This window comes from Phalacrocorax carbo, chromosome 6 (assembly GCF_963921805.1).
Source record: "Phalacrocorax carbo chromosome 6, bPhaCar2.1, whole genome shotgun sequence".
In the NCBI taxonomy this organism is placed as follows: Eukaryota; Metazoa; Chordata; class Aves; order Suliformes; family Phalacrocoracidae; genus Phalacrocorax; species Phalacrocorax carbo.
Genome location: NC_087518.1, coordinates 58,151,372 through 58,171,329, shown reverse-complemented (window position 1 = coordinate 58,171,329; position 19,958 = coordinate 58,151,372). Strand labels below are relative to the sequence as shown.

At 41.5% G+C, this 19,958-nt stretch overlaps 1 protein-coding gene across 1 annotated transcript in view; it reads left to right on the top strand.

The window, feature by feature from the left end:
• The window catches only part of TGFBR3 (transforming growth factor beta receptor 3), a 111,154-nt gene that overhangs the window by 35,582 nt on the left and 55,614 nt on the right, over nucleotides 1–19,958 (top strand). Inside the window, exon 2 of the mRNA XM_064455490.1 lies at nucleotides 1,717–1,901. Coding sequence (XP_064311560.1) covers nucleotides 1,717–1,901 — 185 coding nt within the window. The remainder of the gene's footprint in view (nucleotides 1–1,716; nucleotides 1,902–19,958) is intronic.

Here is a 19,958-nt window from a genome sequence, read left to right as displayed (position 1 = left end):
TTTCTTCAACTGTTAAAAAGGGGAACTTTTTCATATTTTTTTTTTTTAAACTGAGTATCATTGCTTGGACTGGTCCCGTTTTGTATGTGCATTCTTAAAAAGGAATTTAAAAAAACAAATAAACCTCAAATCCTCCAAGCTGGTGGTCAGTGCTACTACCAAGCACCTCACCTAGAGAGCAGAAAGTCTGTTCGTCCTCTGTAGCGCAAGCACAGGCATGTGTAATGTATGCCTTGAGCATTGTCTTTAACAAATATTCCTGTTCTGTAAGAGGGGGCAGGATATGCACTACGCACCGGTGGGTTTCGGGAACGGCTCCTTTGGCAGGATAAGGCACACATGGCCTGAGACACTGTGGAAACGTCCCTGTGCTCAAAGGCTTTGCTTTTTCCAGATAAAGTCTGTCTTAGAGATGGACTCTCTGACTTCTAAATGGCCGGCTGCTAACTGTATGTTGAGTGAACTGTCTTTTTAACCAGCAAACGTAGGTCAGCGCTAATATAATTAAACATATGTGTACCCCAAAGTCAGACGATCTCTAGTGCTACAATAGCTGGGTGTAGATTTCACTAAACCAGAGCTCTGCCATTTGATCAGTTGAGGATTTTCTTTCATTTTAAACTCATGTCAAAAGAAGCATTTTACTTCAATTGCAGATGTACTCTATCTGGAAAAAAAAATCATGCTTCTAGCTTATATTTCTCTATTATGCATTGCAGCCTCTGAACTGACTGGTTCACGTGAGCCTAATTCTCAGGTGAATGACTTTGGTGCAAATTAGGGGTTAAGTCCATTAACGTTCTCCTGTGACCTTCTGAATCAAAAACATACTGTATCTGTTACTGTCAGGGGTGGGTTTGAACCATTTTGGAAAAGCAGGGCTGCTTTTCATAAATATTTGTCTTGCTTTAGTTTCCTGAGATATAGTTTAAATGTAAACTGCTCCGTATGTTTCAGCTTTTGTCCTATCTTGCTATATCACATCACACTGTCTCACGTACTGTATAAGAGTATGGCACTACATCAAGCTGTGGTGATTATTTGAAAGGGCGTACACTCTGTTTTGGACTAGATATCTGTTATCAGTGTAGATAATTGCTGTCAGACACAAAATAGACTCAGTAAACAAACATTTCATTTTATCATGTGACAGATGCCTGCTGTTTTGTACAGTGTATTTGAACAACGTTCACTATAAATCAGCACTGCTTCAAAAGCAACAAATCCAACTCACCGAAATCCTTCCTGATGCAATTACCTTATACTAGAGATTAACTTTTCATTGTTATATATACACAATTGCATTTTTCAATGTTTGGAGATAACAATGTTTGACATAAACAAATAATTCACATCTAAGATGAACCAATTCCTCCTACCACTATCACTGCTTTGTTTTTTCTCCTTTGTGTTTGTTTTTGTTTTGTGTTTCTCTTTTCCTTGCTTTCCTCCCTGGTAAGATAAGACTACCTTCAATTTTGGAATTCATACTTGAAATTTAGACTTTCAGGCAGAAATGGACCGACGAGTTAGCCTATTCGGGAGAACTTAAAAGGGCAACAGAAATACTTGTGTTCATTTTGCGGATAATGAACATGAAGCCTCTGTTTGTGTTCCTGTGGGTTTTGTGACCGAAAGGATGATCGTTATGTGACAGGTGTAATCTATATATTGCTTTTTTCTCCAAATGATGTGCGTCTGTGTCTTCCTCCGCAGGTCCTGTGCCTAGGAGTGAATGTGTCTTATCGCCTGTTAACAATTCACACCCAGTCCATGCCTTACTGGAGAGTTTTACAGTCTTATCAGGCTGTGCAAGCCGAGGCACAACCGGCCTGCCGCAAGAGGTCCACGTCCTCAATCTCAGAAATCCCGAGGAGGGCCTTGGCCATCATGAAAGAGAGGTAAAGGGGAAATTACTTTTCGTCCAAATCCCTGGCTACAAGTGTGTCTGCAAATGGGATTGTTCTATATTAATTTGCTGAATAAAGTTATTTCTGAGTTGTGACCAGAAGGACTGCAAAGAAGCATGCATGATTTGAGTGGATGCCGTCCACCTATGCTTTGCCTGTCATATGAGTAAAGCGCTTCCATACCCAGCTACTCTCTCCACCACCTTCCACAACCACAAAGCGTACTTAAAAAAGGTGGTGGGGTGGGCAAAGGAAATAAGAAACAGATTTAGATCTACAAGAGGCCTTTACAGAATTGGCTGTCTTCAAAAGCAGGTCGTTTACCTAAATGTGTTGTAAATTAACATGAATACCTTTGGATCCCTGCCATGACCACTATAAACAAATATTTAAGTTCAGATTCTTTTACCCCTGTAATACATCCTTAATGCTTCACTGAGGGGGGACTGCTGTACAGAAAACAAGTGTTGCTGACTGTGGTAGCACTTAAGTACAGTCCCATTACTTATTTATGTACGTTGCACTCGGAGGGACTGGCAAGAACTTCAGCTGCTCTGAAAGCAACAGCACAAGAAGAAAGTTTTTGATGTTGAGTTGTGCAGTACTGTTGTTTACTCTCAAAACACATCAAAACGGAGTGCCGAAGTAAAAAGAAAACACTGCATGCCATGACAGCTGAGCTTCTTAGTTCATGTTCTTACAGTATTACACACACAAATCCTTAGTACCGCATCCTGTGAGAGCACCGTGCGTGTACACAATTAGCAGAATTTGTAATGAGAGAACAAAGATGATCTAGCAGGCGGAAGCTTAGAAAAAGAGGGTCTAAATCTGTGCTGAAAGAAGTTTTAAGTGGAGTCTTTTATTTAAATCACTATAAAGGCAGATACTCTTAGCCATAATCAAAGTCTTTCCACTGACTTCAATAGCAGCCTTGTTGGCTTTCTGGTGTGTTCAGCTCAATGAGTATTGTGTGCATCCATGAAACTTCAGCTGTTGTGTTCATTTTCAGTATATACACTGTCTGAAAGGTCTACTGTATGAGGAAAAAGTTATTTACTATTTTTTCAGCAGGCATCTCATTGGCTGCCCTTAATCTAAAATGTCAGGTCTTCTTCAGTTCAACTGTCATGAAATGAATAGAAAAATTACACTATTTTTTTTTGTGGGGCTGGGAATGAGGAACAGAGATTTTTATTTGGGTTTGGTTTTTTTGTTTGTTTGTTTTTTAAAGGCTTTCTTAATTTGCCAAGCACTGGGTTATCAGCCCAATGAGTGCACTGTGAACGCCTGAGAAAAGTTTAAGTACAATCACTTCTTTGGGCATGGAAACCAAACTGTAGTTGGAATTTCTATTTCATTTTTTGGGGGGGGTGGCGGTAGGGGGTGGGTAACAGTTTCTTATGAAAACTAAAGAGCCTGATGGGATTCTGCTATGTATTTGTCAGTGCCTCCCTCATCACCCAGGAACATTTAAATCCCTTGGCAGGTCATAGACAAATTCTGTATGAGGGGTAGAGCTCACAAGGTAATCACAAATTTTGTTGAAACCGGGCAGAAGAGTGCCCTCGCTCTGGCGACATGGTATAGTAGGAACTTGTAACTTCTTAGTTTACTAAAGGGTGCCCGGGGATGGGCTGAAGCAGGCTACAGCTGGAGCTTGTACCTCCTGAGAGACCAGAATGAATCAAATGCAAAGTGCACATTTGCATAAAACCAAGTTTCCCTCTGGTTCGATGCTCCCAGCACTACTTGGGTAACAGTGCAGCTCCTGCAGTTGTGTGCACGTAACGCGAGCTGGAGTCATGCACAAGGTTGCAGGCTGTGCCACTACTGTCTAATCGTCTTGACAGAATGATAGAAGATTTAAATATGTGGCTTTGAATAAAAATAGTTGCTGTCTAGCAGAAAGAGGCTGCTTACGCCTCCTCTAATGTGCTTACAGTAAGAAAGCAGTTTGCCCCAAGCTGTCTTTTCTGTGTACTTCTGCAGTGTAGGGCACAGAATATATTTTGCAATTGGTAGCCCTTAGCTTCCCTCTCCTATCTCCCAACCGGTTTCCAGTCACAGCCCTTGGAGATGGCTGCTCTAAAAAAGCACAGGAAGCTGGAGCAAGGCTTGCTGGTGACAGTGTCGAGCAAAAGAGCGTAAACAACTTGGAAAGATCAGATTTTACTTATAGGATCAGACTCGGAGAACAAAGCAGAGCAAATGTTATCTTTTCCATTATTGTAAAAACCAAGTCCAAGTGGCCTTTTGTCTTAAAGTAGAATGTACCCATCACCTCAAGTTAAATTAGTTTGATTTACCAGCTGAGGTATTTCCTGTTGCCTGCAAATGCTGATAGCAAAGGTAGAGATCTCTTTGTCGTACAGAATTTCCAGTATACTCCAGAATTAAAACAGTATTTTTGTTTGACAGTACATTAGTTAGATTCAGCAGCATCGAAAGCATGTTTTAAATTAATCATGCATTCATTCAGAGGTCGGCTGAAGTTCTGATAATGTGGAACGCAAGATCTGAAAATCTTTTAAGTGAAAGCTTGCTTTGGGGGAGGAGGTCGGGTTTTGTTTTGTTTTTAACCTGCCCTGTGCTAGATGCTGCTAAATTACACATTCCTTGCTTGATGGGAGGAGTGTAAACTTCCCCTAGCAAATTCCTTGGAGGGCTCATGCATTAAACATATTTGTGCAGTTATCCTGGTTCTCAAATATATGCAACGTACATGTATGCGTTAATTTAAGTCACTTCTGACACTCGTGTAGAATATACAGACAACAAGTGTTCGCAAATTTGAGCATAGGAGGGGTGGCTGATGTGGGGGGAAGGCACAGCAGGGGTGTGTGTTCCTCCTGTAACAAAGCGTTAGGCTTTTCTGTAAAGATTAGTAAGGTTTGGGTGCTTTTTCTTCCCTGTAAACTTCATTAATCCCTGTTGGGGTGACATCTCATATGTTGAGACCGTGAAGCCACTTTCTTCAAGTAAGAACCCCAGAAGTTCCAATCTTTTTCAAGTATTTCTTTAGAAATGTCTTTTATCACAATTCATATTGGCTGTGCTTTATCATAGGAAATAGAATACGGGTGCATGTAATAGCCACAAGTGTTTATATTGAACTTGGCATGAAAAATGCAAGCCCTTTTTGTTTGTTTTATTTGATCAAATATTCTTGGGGAAGTGAGTGCATGTGTGCATTTCTGTACTGATCTGGGTCTCAGCTGAAAGCCAGGAACTACTGAACTCTCAGAATAACTTTCTTTTCGGCCTTGGGTATCTTCACTGCTTCAGCTTCCAGTTTTTAGAAGGGAGATAGTTGCGTTCTCATGGAGCTGCTTGTTCTGTTACAAGAAAGAATTGCTGTTTGCGAAGGCACTTGGAAACTCCAGAGATACGCACCAGAAAAATATGTATAGAAAAACATAAAAATTATTTTAAGATGAAAGTCAATCCTTAGATAGGTATATTATAAAGTCCTAAATTAATGGAGGATTCTTTTATTATACCTGCCAGTTGAATTTCCCTGAGCTGCTTTCAGGCACGCAGCCACAATTGAAATAGCAAAAGGGGGTGCAGGGGCATATAAAATTAATCTCATGTGAATACTTAGGATTGAATACATGTGAATACATGGAATCAGAGTTCCTGGCACTGGATTCACTATTGTTTTCGTTGACATCCTCATCCTCAATAGCTTTAAGATGTTATGCCTGATACAGATGTTTAACATGTGTTATGTGAAACGAAGGCAGGATGAGTCAAGGACTCATCTTTATTTTTGTAAGTTTGCATAACGTCACTGAGGCTGTAATAATTCTACTGACTTTTTTCCTCACTGTTTAATCAGTGTTACTTGGCAACAATTTCATAATAAAAAAATATTTTCCTTTGAGAGCAAACCTGGTATTAAAATGCCTGTTAGTTCCTGTGGAGCAGGCTAATTATAATAGCTGGGTACGTACCGGTGATGTATCTCAGGTTCCTGAGCTGACCCACTTAAAAGTCATAAAATGATGGGCAAAATTATTTAAGTCCAATATTTAAGTACTTTCTGAAGAGATCCTCTAAGTTGGGCACAGGAAGAGACTCTGAACAGTCACCTGATAATGTATTTCTACATCCTGATCTTTGCAGTGCATCCTGAATTCAGGATAATTCTTCAGTGTCGTGGTGGTTTTGTATTTTAGGACTATGAAGATCTGGGCAATGAGGGTGATGAAACCTGGTTCAGTTTGCCTATTTTTCTACATATTTACTGTATTTCTCAGTGTGTTTGTTTTAACTGTTTTCAGAAGTTTAGCACCACAGCAGCCTTACCCAAGGCTTATGTCAGGGAGAAATGTTTTGTTTCATGCTCAGGCATCCGGAGATCTGGGGACAGCCTTGAGATTCAGCTGTGATAAAGGGGCCACTTTCTGGGCATGGTTTAAACACGCTGACCTGCTGCACCAGAGCTGTGGTCAGAGGTGGCCTGGAGGTCTTGTGCCGACAGCAGGCAAGAAGGGAATTCAAGGTTTGTTATTTGACCGCTGCAGTTTAGTGAGGTTTTTGTTACCTAGTCATTTCTTCATTCAGTTTTATTTCTTCCTTTAAAAGTGCATTTGTTAAAATGAGTGTCCATTTAGTACCAGTCAAATGTCTGCTTAGGTTGTTTTCTGAGACTTCAGGATCCCAGACATAGTGAAAATAATGTCAGCTGCTTTTTCCACTGTGGTTTTAGTGCTGAGTTCTCAGTGTGGGCTTGACAAGCTGCTCTAAAACTGACAAGGCAGGTTAGTTTGAATTTTTGAAGCAACCTGCAGTATGGGCTTAATAATCCAAAATAAAATAATTGGATTACTATCCTACGCAGTCCTAAACTCATACTAAAATAAGAGGCTCAGGAATAAAGAGTTTGTTACTTCTGTGAGATTAAACTTTTTGGGTAAGACTGCAGCCTTCTACCATTAATATTGGATCTGTCCACTGCTGGATCACTTGACCATACAAATTCGATGTTTCTGGTGAGCTAACCAGAATATGTGGTGCAGAATTTAGGCTGGGAAATAAAGGAGGTGTTGCTTGCGAGGCTGCATTTCATCTGCTCTCTGCTTATTTATTGTGGTGTGGTGGGAAGCCTACGCTGCTTCATGTGGCTATGTTTAGTACTTCTGGTAGGCCAAAGGCCTTTGTTTTGAGGGAAAGTAGTTGCAGCTCTAGAAAAAGCTTCCAAAGATAAAACAAAGCACCTTGTCTGTGCCTCTGCCAAGGTACAGACTGGTTCTCAACACTGCAAGGGTATTCTGCTGGTTTTTCCATTACCTTCTGAAGACCATATGCTTGGCAGCAGCAATGGATATCTAACTATGTCAGTAGACTTGCAAGTGGCAAAGCAAGTACATGTAGCGTTTTTTAACCAAGGGTGGCACGAACTACCTCTAGTGAGGTGGCTTGAGAAGAGTGGTGCAGGTGGCTATGTTGCTGCCCGGTCTGTCTGGGGATAAAGGAGATGGAAGTAGTAGAGATGCTTAATCTTTCCAGAGATGGAGAAGTCTGAGTTGAGACTTCAGATGAGAGGAGGGGTAACTTGGTGGCAAATGTGGGAAGGTAAACCCTAAAGACTACAACGAGGGAGAGGTTTGGTGAAAATCTGGGCTGAGCTCATCCAGCTTCATGAGTCGACCAGTTAGTGGGTGTCTTTCAGGAAAGATTGTCCTTGTCGCTTGAGATCTGACACCCTAAGTCTCTCAACCAGCCAGTTCAGTATTGGGAGTAGTTTGGGAAATGAATTTTGCTGTTTGGGAAGGTGTTTGACTTCCCAGTTTTGGTGTGGCACATACACTACACTTTGCTAATGCAGGTTTCCCCAGCTGTCAGGGTTTCAGTGGGGCTGTAGAGCTTTCCTGGTCCTACATTACCAAGAAGTGGTATTTACTTTTGTACTGCATGTTTTTGTGGACCACAGTGGACGTTTTACGATACTGTCTCTAGATCTGGGTGGGTGTGTAATACTCAAGGTTTCCAAACTCTTATTTGGCTTCAACCTCATGCATGCAGGCCAGCTCTCCCGTTACGCTGAGCCCATCAAGATCAACAGGATCGCTTTCACCCTGTTACTGCTGCTTCTCTGGTGATTAGTGGCTCACAAAGTCTTGCAGAGACCATGTTGTCAGTCCAACCATGACCTGCACAGTGGCAGTGGAAAATAAGTTTGGCCACCTTGCAAACCTCTCTGTCAGGGTTAAGGTTGACTGCTGCTTCCTATCACAATCTTCTTTCATGGTGCTTTGCCATACTGCTTGTAAGAGTGAGGGAAAGGGCCCACATCAGAAGATTGGGAATGGGAAGCCCAGATGAATTACTGCTTCCACCAGTGTTCCGTGCCAGTGAGGTCCCGGAGTCAAGTTGTGAGCAACGCTGCGGCAGATGTAATCTAGGAACACCCTGTATTTGTTGCTTGGAAAGCAGTAGTCCCTCATCACATGCATCTCTTGATCCTGGGTGTTTTCCAAAGCTTGCCCACAGCCTGTGGTAGCTCCACTGGCTCACCAGGGAGGTTTCACAGGCTGTTGTTACTCCCTTCCCTGCCCAAGAGCCCTGTCCAGGCTGCCGGACTACTGGCCTGAATCAGAAGTGAAGGATATAACAGACCTTATAAAGCCTTAAAGATACAGACAGTGTGCTCTGCAGAAATTGTGATCATTCAATGTCTTTCTCTGATCATACCATGTCTACTGAAAGCTGAAACTCCTGTGCAACTACTACACTATAATGACACTGACTTAATTGCCTTGATTGATGGACACTGCATTGCCATGTCCTCAAAAAAAACCCAAACCAACCCAACAGCCACCCCAGCCTCCATTTCTTAAAAAGCCCTCACAACCCTTTTCCCCTTCTTTTCTTCGTTTGCACTTTGAAGCATCTGCACTTGCATAAAATCCAGCCTTTTTTTAATGTGGCTTTTTCATCTTGTTTGCTCTGGACTGCAGTCTTTGTGGGTTGTTTTCAGCCAGCTCAGGATTTGCTGGTCACTGCATTTGGCAATCGTTTCAAGTTCTGCCCACCAGAACTGCCAGAGGAAGTCATGTGTCGGCCAGAGGAGCCTGTTTGTGCAGAGCCTGCTGTCCTGCAGGAGCGTGGCTGGATGCATGTCTCCCCTTAAAGAGGCAGCAGCGACTTCTCATGACTTGGAAAGTGCTGTGCAAACCCTTGGCATTTTCCGTTTTTAGAAACGGGACTGTTTGTGCGCAGAAAGTGAGACCTGCTCTCAGTTTCAGTGAGCTGCGTGGAACGGTGTGTGAAGCTGTGCCAAGGCCCACCACAGAAGGCTAAAGGGTTCAAAAGGAAAATATCAGAATGACTTTTCTGATTGCTCAATTTTTTCGGTTTCGCTGACTGCTATTTAAAATGACCTGTTGGAAGCTGAACATCGGACTCTCTTGTTTTCCTCTGCTTGCAGGTGCCCGTGGGTACTGATGTGCCATTGCAGGATCATAGAGAGGAATGGGGTTGATGCTGCTGTCTTTACGAGATGGATGCTTCTTCCTCCCTCTCTGTCTCTCACGTGCGTGTAAGCACGCTGTGCACATGCGCTCGCACGTTCTTTCAGGCAGATGTATGTGTGTTGATTTTGATCATAAACTGTGATTCATGTTCTTGGTCTTCAGTTCCCTCCTCAGAGCTTCTATCTGACATGCTTTGGAGTATTTATAAATTACTGCTTTGTCTATAGTTACTTTCCCCAAGAAAAGATAATTAAGGAAGTGATGACATTTCCAGGAGTCAGTTTATATCACAAACTTGATGGGCAGGTTCCAGTCTAGCTTTGGGCTTGTTGCGTGTGTGAGAGACGTTGGAGCAACGCTTGTCATGAGTGGTCGTGTTTATGTTGTTCTCTGGAGTGTCTGAACCAAAGCTGGAATTAATGAAGTTGTTCTCTTCCAACCTCCCAGCATCAGGGAAAACTTCCAACATAAATTGTGTGGAGCTTGCTGTGCCTGACAGCCCGTGTTCCTGTATCAGCTGAAAAAGTAAAACCTTGCAGTGGCAAGATGTGAAAAGGGGAACAAATGTTTTAATTGTTTGGGGTTTTTTTAAATGTAGATTGTGCTTTTGATAACACTTGTCATACACTCAAGTTTGTGTTTCTCTAGAAGAGTCTCTTATTTTCCCTGTGAAACAAACAGAGTACTCCTACAGCAGTAAAACTTCTTATTTAAAGAGGATGCGAAAATAGCACCACCATGAGGTACAGACATCTGAAACTTAAATTGCTTGAAAAAGTTTGAAGGAATTATAGGTAATTTACAGCTGATAGTGTCTCTTTAACAATTGCCATGGAAATTTATAATACAGAAATACTTTTATTAGGAATGGCGCTCATGCCATATGTGATAAGCATGATGGTGGCAGTAGTTAGTGTCTCTAGATAAGACAGGTAGTATTTGGTGATGACCCAAATCTCATCAGGAAGGGAAAAGTATGAAAATTTGTCACCTTTCTGGAGATAACTGGCATTCTCTAACCCCAAAGACTGGAGTCTGGCTCGCCCTTCTGTCTTCTCCCAAGGAAGCAGAGTTGTCTTTTCTTCTGCACGGACACAATCCGCTAGTGCATGCGGATACCTAAGTGAAGCTTTGAGGCCTTTTGGGAATTGTAACTCTGTACGACATTAGTTCAGTGGAGAAGCACAGTGGCACTTGCTTTGTAGATACCTTTTCAGAATAGACCATTGGAACATGCCTTCTCTCCTCCACTAATTGGGTTTCAAGTGATACTTAAAATGAGGTAAATTGGACACTGAAAACGCAGCTGAAGCTACATGGAAAAACATTGCATGCAAGGAGCAGCGGTTCATTCTTATGCTGTTAGATGGAAAGCAAGCCAGTGTTTTCTTCAGTAAATCTGTTTTCAAGCAAGAATCAGCAAGACAGTGCAGATAAGAAGTTCATGGAATGGCATCGCTGTGCAAGAAAATACTTGCATGACAGCCTCAGAAATGTCTTCTGGAGGATTTTGTCAGTTTTCATGGCTTTGATTCTGCAAGCGTATACAGATGTGAGTAGTCTTGTTTATATGGGTAGGCCTGATTAAATAAAAAATTTGATTCCCTGTGGGTTTGGTGTTCTTGGGTTTTTTCCATGTAGTCAGTATCATAAATTATTTTGGGAGTATTTCAAAAAAATGACTGTTTTGCTTGTATAGAGAGTAAAAGTTCTGATTACTTTCGAAGTTAGAAAATAGAAAAAATTTGGGAAGAATGAAGACCTGCCCCAGGGGAGTTAGAGACACAATGTATTGGTTACAGTTACTTTTAATCTTCTGAAAGCAGTTTCCTTTTTATTTAACTTCTAATACAGTTTGTGAGCATATGTATTGGACGCACACTTGCACCGACTCTTACTCAGGCTGGTAAGTTACTGACAATAAAGTAAACAAAGCTGTTTCCTAAATCTGGTGCTGCTGCTTAGGTTTTCAGTTTTTTATGACTCATGCACACATGCTGTTCTTTACCCTGGCTTGGAAAGCAAGAATTCAGTTTTACATGTCCAATAAAAATGTGAACTCCACATTTTACACTTCCCTGTGTGACTGTGCCTCTCTAAAAGACACCTGTAGAATGATGTTTCTTTTTTCCAGTCATCAGGATCTATGTGTGGTCTGGCTGCAAAACCTTTGAGGAGAAAATTGTTTTATATGTGGGGGCTTTCAAATGGCATAACCCTTTGTCCTGCAGTCTTTCCATCATCTATTTCATGTTTGTTTGTGTTCTTTTCTTGCTTTGTGAAGCCTCATTGTCTCAGCTTTTTCCCTTTCCCCACCTGCAGCTTTTGAAACAGCGCAAAGCAGGGTGTTCACGTGTTCAGGATTTACCCTGAGATTTGGAAATTCTTTGTTCAGGTTCCAGTTTTGCCACGATGTGCTTATGACGCAGTGTGCGACGTTACAGCTGCGTGGTGTTTTGCAGTTGAGATGAACTGTGAACTGGTAGAGATGAGAGTGCTAATGCTGATCTCTGAACCCACGGTTAGTATCAGACTGAGCTATGACTAACGAGACCTGTTGAGAGGCAAGGTGTATCAGTACTGTAGTGGGACATTAATGCAGCTGTGTAATTTCTGGTTGGGTGGCTAGCACCTATCTAACTTGCTGAAAATACAGGCAGTGGAAACTTGTGTTTACCTGGAAAAGCCTGTGTAGGCTTGCTCAGAATGCCCCAAATGCATTTAAGGAAAATGGTCCCGGGAGAAGTTTATCATCTGTCTTTTATCTGTCAGTTTAAGAAGCATTTCCTTTGGGACAGGAGCTGTTTTTAGTATGTACTCATATATCCTCCAATGTAGTAGTGATCCCCGTCCCCCACGTTTGTCTTTTCAGGCCGTTGGTCACTATGTTACACAACTATCTGGTAATCATTTAGGGATGGGACAGGGGAAGAGGAGTAAAAAATTAAACTTACTTTGCAGCCCAGCTGATTTACCAAAGAAAAGCTTAGATCTGCAACATATATAGAAGTAAGTGCAGAACCTAATATTGTCTAGGAAAATGTTTCCTTTTCACGTGAGTCTTCTACCTTAATTGTTAAAGTAAAACTTAGTCTGATGCGATGCCGTTCTGTGAATAGGCCACTTAACAGCGGCAGGGGAGATGCTGTACTTGTGGCTTACGGGAATGGATCCTGTGCCCTTAAACAGATCTAAAGCCAACAAGAAATTTTCCCACAAAATGTATAAAAGGAGGCCTTTCCCCTTAGGATTCATTATACGGCATGTGAACAGTATTGACATCTACTGATTTATGCAAAGCTGAGCGAAACATCGTGTTTTTAGGTCTCAAGTGCTGGGAAGCCTGACTGCTTTGTGTAAGGGCAGATGGCACAAATGGTTTCACTTAATCTTTGGGAGCCTGAGCATCTAGTTCGGGTCACAGGAGGAATGGGCGAAGTGGTCCCAGCCTTGCACTGCTGGACACGGGCTTTCCATTGCACGAGCTGCGGGGCTGGTCGCTGTGGGCAGCCCTTGCTCTGCAGGTGTCCAAAGCGGTGATAGCATGTGAAGATTAGATTTGGTTGGTAGAGCTAAGCAGAGATGCTTGTGCAGAGATGATATGCTTTCTTGCTGCAGCCAGAAGTTTTTGAGAAGCCTTAGTTTTCAGGAGAACTCTGGTTCTCCAAACTATATAATGCATAAGATAACAGTGAAGACAAAAACTGCGTTGAAATGTATGTGCACAGGGAAAGCTGGATCTTGTATTATTCAGGTAATGAAGCTAAAGTAGGTAGTTTGCACATGTGTATGATCTCTACATAAAATTTATCAGTAAACTCTTGGGGTTGTACTTTTAACATCATTGTCACAGAAGTAGCTCTATTGGTGTCAGAATGAATTGTGCTAATACAGTGTTCTTTGTGTTCTGAAATAGCTCTCCTTACTTAAAGCCTCAAGTTTTTTAGCTTCTATTACTGTCGCACTGTGAAAGTAATACCATTTTCTAGGGCAAATAGGACTTCAGTAGCTGTCCTGCCCATTTGCCGAGTTATGTGTATCAGGAATAGCTTTGGTCCTAATCTTTTCGTTACCTAGGTATTTGCATAAATGATTAGCATCTAACATAATGTGATTGCATCTGGCAGCTCCAGCTTAAAATAACAACTTTGGAACACTAGAAATCACCTGGCTACACTTTTGTCTGAAGATAAATTATGTGACTGTGCTGTGGGCAGAAATGGTCCAACATTTTCAAGAAGTTAGAAGCATAATTTGGTAACATCTCCTTGTGTCAGGACTTTCTGACGCTGTGCGAGCCGTGGTGCTTTCTGAACAGGCATTCAGTCATTGCATTTCCCATAAAAACTTACCAGCACGGTTGCCTACTCTTATGCTTTTGAGGGGGAAGTATCACTGGCGCAGTAAGACATCAGTTATGAACCAGATACAAACAACAGTGCTGCCAGGAACTGAGCAGTTATGTTTAGTGCTGTTCAGCATACCACTGTACTCATCTTAGACACAATGTGTTTGGTAATGTTATAGTCCTAAATTTTACTTGTAATTTTCTTTTTTTGTCTGTTGTCTGGAGCAGCTGAATTATGAATCCATATGAGGAGATCTAAACATGCCATAATTCCATCCTGTTACTCAGAACTGTCCTCAGCTTGGTCATTTAATATTTAGGGCTAGAAAGGTACCAGAACTTAGACTGGAGGGAGAACTACAAGTAATATTTGAATATGCTGCAAGCTCTTTGGCTTTTGTTCTAATGGACTCTTGTTCATCAGGCTGTTGGATGCAACTATTGTGTCAGTGGATGGGCAGGTTGGTTTTCAAGCAGGTTCTGAGGGTGAACATTAGAACTTCATTGAAGATGGTATGTCTGTTTGAGTACATTGCTTTGCTCCAATCATAACATGTGCCAAAGGCAGGGGTGATGCTCCATCCTCACTGAGGGTGAAGGGAGCTTTCCTTAGTTCTCCCCTTCAGCACTGGGGATGCCATTTCTCCTCTTAATCATTAAAATTTCATCGACATGTTAAAGTGGCATTCTGGGAACATCATGCATACTTCTAAATAGTTTGCTAGTGGATGTTGGCACACATGTCGTGTAGGACATGAATGTCTTGATTTGTAGACTCTTTGGGGAGGGAACTGTCTCTGCCTAGCACAGCGCACCCTGACCTTTAGCAGGGCAAATAGAGGGTGGGGAGAAGAGAGATTTCAGACACCTTTCAAAGATTTTTGACAATATTTCTTAATGAAGACTGTAACAGGCCATAGATCATAGTTAGGTAGTCCTTATCAACCTTTCTGTTCTCTTGCATTCTTTTCGAAGGAGGCCAGTTTTCCAGTCTGGGTGGTAGACCATAAGGGTCAGCAGATTGTGCAATAGTATTCCTTTTTTATATGGTAAGGTATGGGACCACATCAGTCCCTGGCTTGATGCCAGTAGCTTCAGTGGAATTATGCCGGGGTGAATCTTTCCCATGATTTTCACAGTTGAGCTATAACTGCTTATAGTTAATCTGATTCTCTCTGTAGACTGTGGGTGAGAAGGTCCAGGCAATGCCAATCCATTTGCAACCATATATTTAGGCTAAAATGAGCAAAAGGCTGATTTTTAGGATTAACGTTACCTGTACCTTGGAAATAAACTTCAGTCCTCCACACACCTGGTAAATGCTACCACATTGTTCACAATACTCAGACCTGTTCCCTGAGGCTTGAGTGAAAGAAAGAAAAGGGCTTTCCTTCCCCACATGTGCCTCGTGCATCGCAGCCCCCTGCTCTGTCCCGCAAGGGCAGGCCCCTGCCCCAGCAGCATCCTTTAGTGCTGGCCTGGCAGAGAAGAAAGCATGGTGTGTCTCTGGCAGGGGCTGAGGGTGGCATAGCTTCAAGTTCTGCAGGAGAAAAAGTAACTGTGTGTGGGTATGAGTGCTTGTTTTTAATGGCATTGCGATTTTCCAGGAGATATTTATTTCTCTGATCCTTCTGTCTCATTGCTGGGTTGAGTTTTCAAAAAAAAATAGGTGCTTGCTTTGTATGACTAAAAGTGTCTGCGTTGAAGAACCTTCCCAGAAGGGAAGCAGTGGGGTCTCATGTGCTTATAGGAACTTGCTTTTACAATCATTTCACTTAAGTGAGCAGGTATGTAACCCTTTGAGCAAAATTATCTTGAAGAAGTAACACCATGTGAACATAGTTTGCATTTCTTGGAAAAATCAGCAAACTCTCAGAAACTGTTGGCTCCCGAAAGCTGGACGTAGCAAGCCAACTATAGTAGATCGCTAACGAATCTGTAACACAATATTCGATGAGCATAGCAAAAATACGAAAGAAAAATTAAAATAAGTGTTCCATTTTGAATTCATGGTCCCTGCCTAAAGAATACACTTTTTCTTTACTTTCATCTTCAAAAGAAAAAGGTCGGCCTGGAGATCCTTCCCAAAGCAATTCATAAACACTTTTGAGAAGTGGTGCAATACTAGATCCCACCACTTGAGGTGGATTCATGGATTAATCCTTGACTGAATTATTTTACAGGCAATGTATTGATATTATATTTTTCAAGTGAATTTCAGTAGAAATTCTAAACCTCTTCTATTGGAGAATATGCAGTAATGAACTGTAAAAATAAGTTTCTTCATATTAGCTTCTCTGACTGTTGCAATACCAGAAAAAATTGTCCTATAAATATTATATTAACAAAAAAGAGTGAAAACAGCCATAAAGGGCAGTGACAGGTATAACTTTTGAAATTTCTGTTCTAAATTTCACCACCTTTGTACTAAATAACAATCTTTGCAGCTGAGTAATGAGTTAAGATATTATAGAGCCATCTTTAGTGCATCACTTGTAAGTGAGAAAATGTGTTTATATGATCTGAAGAGAAAAACGAATTTTAACTCTCTTTTAGAGAACAGCTGTCTGAGCCTGGGCAGTGTAATTCAATACAACGCGGCGTATTTTGTCCTGGTTTATTAGCACAAATTCGTAATGGCTGTTTTGGAAAATGTGCTATGAATTTATCTAAAGGCCTTCACACTGGAATAGTTAATTCAACCTTATAAATCCTTGGCACTTGACTTTCATCTTCTTAGAACAAAACACAGAGCCTGCGATTTGATGCCTTGAAGTCAGCAAAACAAAATGGTACTTTAACAGCAGTGTTTACTTTGATCAGTTTTCAGCATTTGTGCCCTTGCCTTTCACGTAGTACAAATTGCTTTACCAGAGTAACGGGGCAGGAGCCCGTAGACTGTTTTTGTAGTTGGTTTCTGTGGTGATACTCAGCCTTCCATGAAATTGTGATCTCCGGGGACAGAGAAGCCTCTGCAGCCGCTTTAACCTTGCTGCTGCTAGAGACCTTAAAGGAACTCTTTGCAGACCATGCAGACAGTAATGACTGGCATGAATACATGCAAATATAGCTGGCTAAGTAATGCCAGCATAAGGTTGATAGACATGGCAGCTACAAAATGTGGTTATTTTAAAAAATATTTATTTTTTTACACTTTTTGTAAGATATATTGAAGAATGCATTCTAGCAAAAATGACAGATCTTCTGTGGTTCGTGTCCTAGTCGCAGTTATACGCTTTGTTGTTGGTACGCTTTGAATTTGTAGATTTTGTTGTAAGACTTTCAGAATAGCTTTAATCTTTAATTTTCACTCATGACCAAGTTGTCGTATTCCTCACAAGTTAGTCATCTATCATTTGGAGGAGTGTATGCCAAAGGAGGCCGCGAAGGGCAGACGTGACTCTGAAGAGGAGCCTGCTCTGACAAGCAGCTTGCTGAGAGGACCATTGCTGAGACACGTGTCCAGAAGGTGTGGGCTAGCTATTGATTGCACAATGAAAATGCTGGCTACGCAACAGCTCGGTGATCAAATGAGCCCTTCACTGGGAGCGAGGGATGTGTTGGGCCACATTGACTTATTTTCCTGTTATGCTGCTCTCTGCCTGGTTAATATGCTGTCCCTTATTATGTTTTAAAAATAACATGGGCAGAGCAATAGCAGTGGCTTGTTAAATGGACTAGGTGACCTAAAAGTGCTTTAGTCCATTTAATGATCCTGTATTTAATTTTCTTTTGGTATTGGTTGACCAGGCTGCTCATAGACCTGAGATGCAGAAGACTGAGGTAGTATGTTGCTGAGAAGTACAAAATGCGTGTATTTTTTAAGCTTGTTTGAACCTATGAGAATGGATGGAGAGATGGATGAAAAGCATCTCTTTTTATATACCTCTTTAAAAAAAAAACACACTTCAGAAAGTTTCAAAAAAATAATGAATTCTACCACAGAGTTCAGTGAGTTCAGAATTTCACACCATGTCTTCATATCTAGCTGTACAGTGCCAAACATGTGTAGGACTGGTTTCTGATGGGGTTTCTGGGCAATGCTTCACATAAATATTTAGTAATATGGATTCTGCCAGTGAAAATAGGAGAAGAAGGGGAAATTTTTCTAGCTAGCTCTTCTGCTGTTAATTAGAAACATTCTGTTTGGTGGTTTGGAGTGATCCAGTACCTTTCTATTAATTTGTGGGGTGTTTAGAAGGTGCTCTGAACTGTCTAGACATTTGAGAAAGGATGTGCCTTGAAGAGCTCACGAGCTGAGATGAGACAGAGAGGTGGCTGGGGGAAAAGGAGCACCACTTGGGATTCAGCCAATATATGGCTTAACTGGAGCCACAGTGGGGGCACTCTAGTAGAAATTACTTTTTGGTGAGAGATATTGCTGTGGAGAGTAGGGATGAGGGTCTTCCACTGCAGTGCTGTGGGTGGAGGCAGCCATGCCATAAGTTAGCAGAGGGGTCAGGAGGTGGAAGCATGGATATGGCAGCAGAAAGCTTAATGAGGCAGAGCTAGAGAGCGTGGCAATGTCACGTGGAGGTGCTGGTCCAGCTGAAGCTTGGAGCTTGTGCTTGTGTCAATATCACCAGCTCATAACACCTTAACCTCTGTTAAGCCTTTCAGTCTCTAAAGGTAGAGTGGAAGAGGCATGTTGTGTAGTTGAAGTCCAGGGTCCTACCCAGATGCCACAGTTCAAAATGCTACCTTCCACACAGAAAAATCTCTCACCTTGCTGGTGAGGTGTTTTGACCATGCCTGCCTTACTTGGGCTGCAAATACTGGGTGACAGCCCACCGACTGCTGTTATGCAAGGTAAAATCCGCATGCTCGGCAGCTAGGTTGTTGGTGAAAAGCTCTTGAATGCTAGTAACTCCCCAGCAGTTTGCTTGAAAATCTTTCCAAGGACCAGGAAAAGGTCTCCCATAATGGATACCACTGTTGTGTATCACCAAGCACAGACAATGATGGGAGCAATGATAAATATTGGGGGGGGGGGTGAGTGTAGTTATACTATGAGGAGACTTAATTCTGTACAACTTCTTGGTGGGACTGGTCACATTTAGACTAGGCCACCCAGCTGCCCCTCAACAGAGCTAGCTCTGGAGCAAAAATGATTTATGAAAAATACAATGACCAAGATGGTCCTGAGCAGTTGTTGAGCAGCTCTGTGGGGTTTGGCTTTTTTTTTTTTTGGTCTCGAAAACCAAGCTGGTGCCAAGGACTGCGTTATGCCAAGAAGTATAGTGACAGGGAATATATATGCCAGGGAATATAGTGACAGAGGCTGCTGCGAAAGCATGCTCACGTTAACTATATTCCTTCTCAAGTTTAGGACTAGGAATATGAATTCCACATTATGTGTTTTGTTGCTGTCTTACTTGTGAGCAAACTGAGGACTGCAGTAATGCAAAACTACATTTATTCTGAAAATTTTCACAGGAACATGTAGTTTATTTATGAAAAATTAGTTGATTTTATGTTGAAGTCCTGTAGCTTTTCTTAAGCATCAGTCTGCACTTTTTGGGCACAAATGTAGGAAAATTCCATTATGTGATATAACTTAACCTGCAATTTGAGCCAAAGGCACGGATAGATATATCACCACTTCTGAATACGGTTCAAACTTTGTTGATTATTTCCATACATGTATGGAAATAATCGTATATGTGTGTATTATACACATACTTAATTTCCAAAGCCTAAAGGAATAGCAACTATGAAATCTGATCTTAGATCCAGTTGCAAAGAGTCTCTGATTTTCTCACTAAGGTGGTGTGATTGCTCTGTGTGCTCTCTCATGTGACCAAACCAACAGGCAGAGATCTTCGTGAAGTCTAAAACATCTGTCTTGTCTGAGAGATGTTGGCTTTGAATTAACTTGTCCAAGATCAGTTGAAACAGAGATACTTCTCCATTTCCTTATTACCCAAAGGACTTGGCCTAGCTATTTCTGAGATGAAGTTTTCAGTGTGTGTTATATTTCTTGTATCATTTCTGGTTTTAGTAAATACCAGAGGTTTTAAATAGCAAAAAAATTTTTAGGTTACTAATAGGAGCTGCTTCTTCGCATTGACTTGCTATTCTAATAAAAACACACCCAGGGTGCAAAACCACGCTGAGTGCCCATTTGAGGACCGATATTGATTTTTCTATTCTTAGTGGTAGAATAGTACATATTACATGTATGTACTATATAGAAGTAGAATCTTAAGTAAGTAA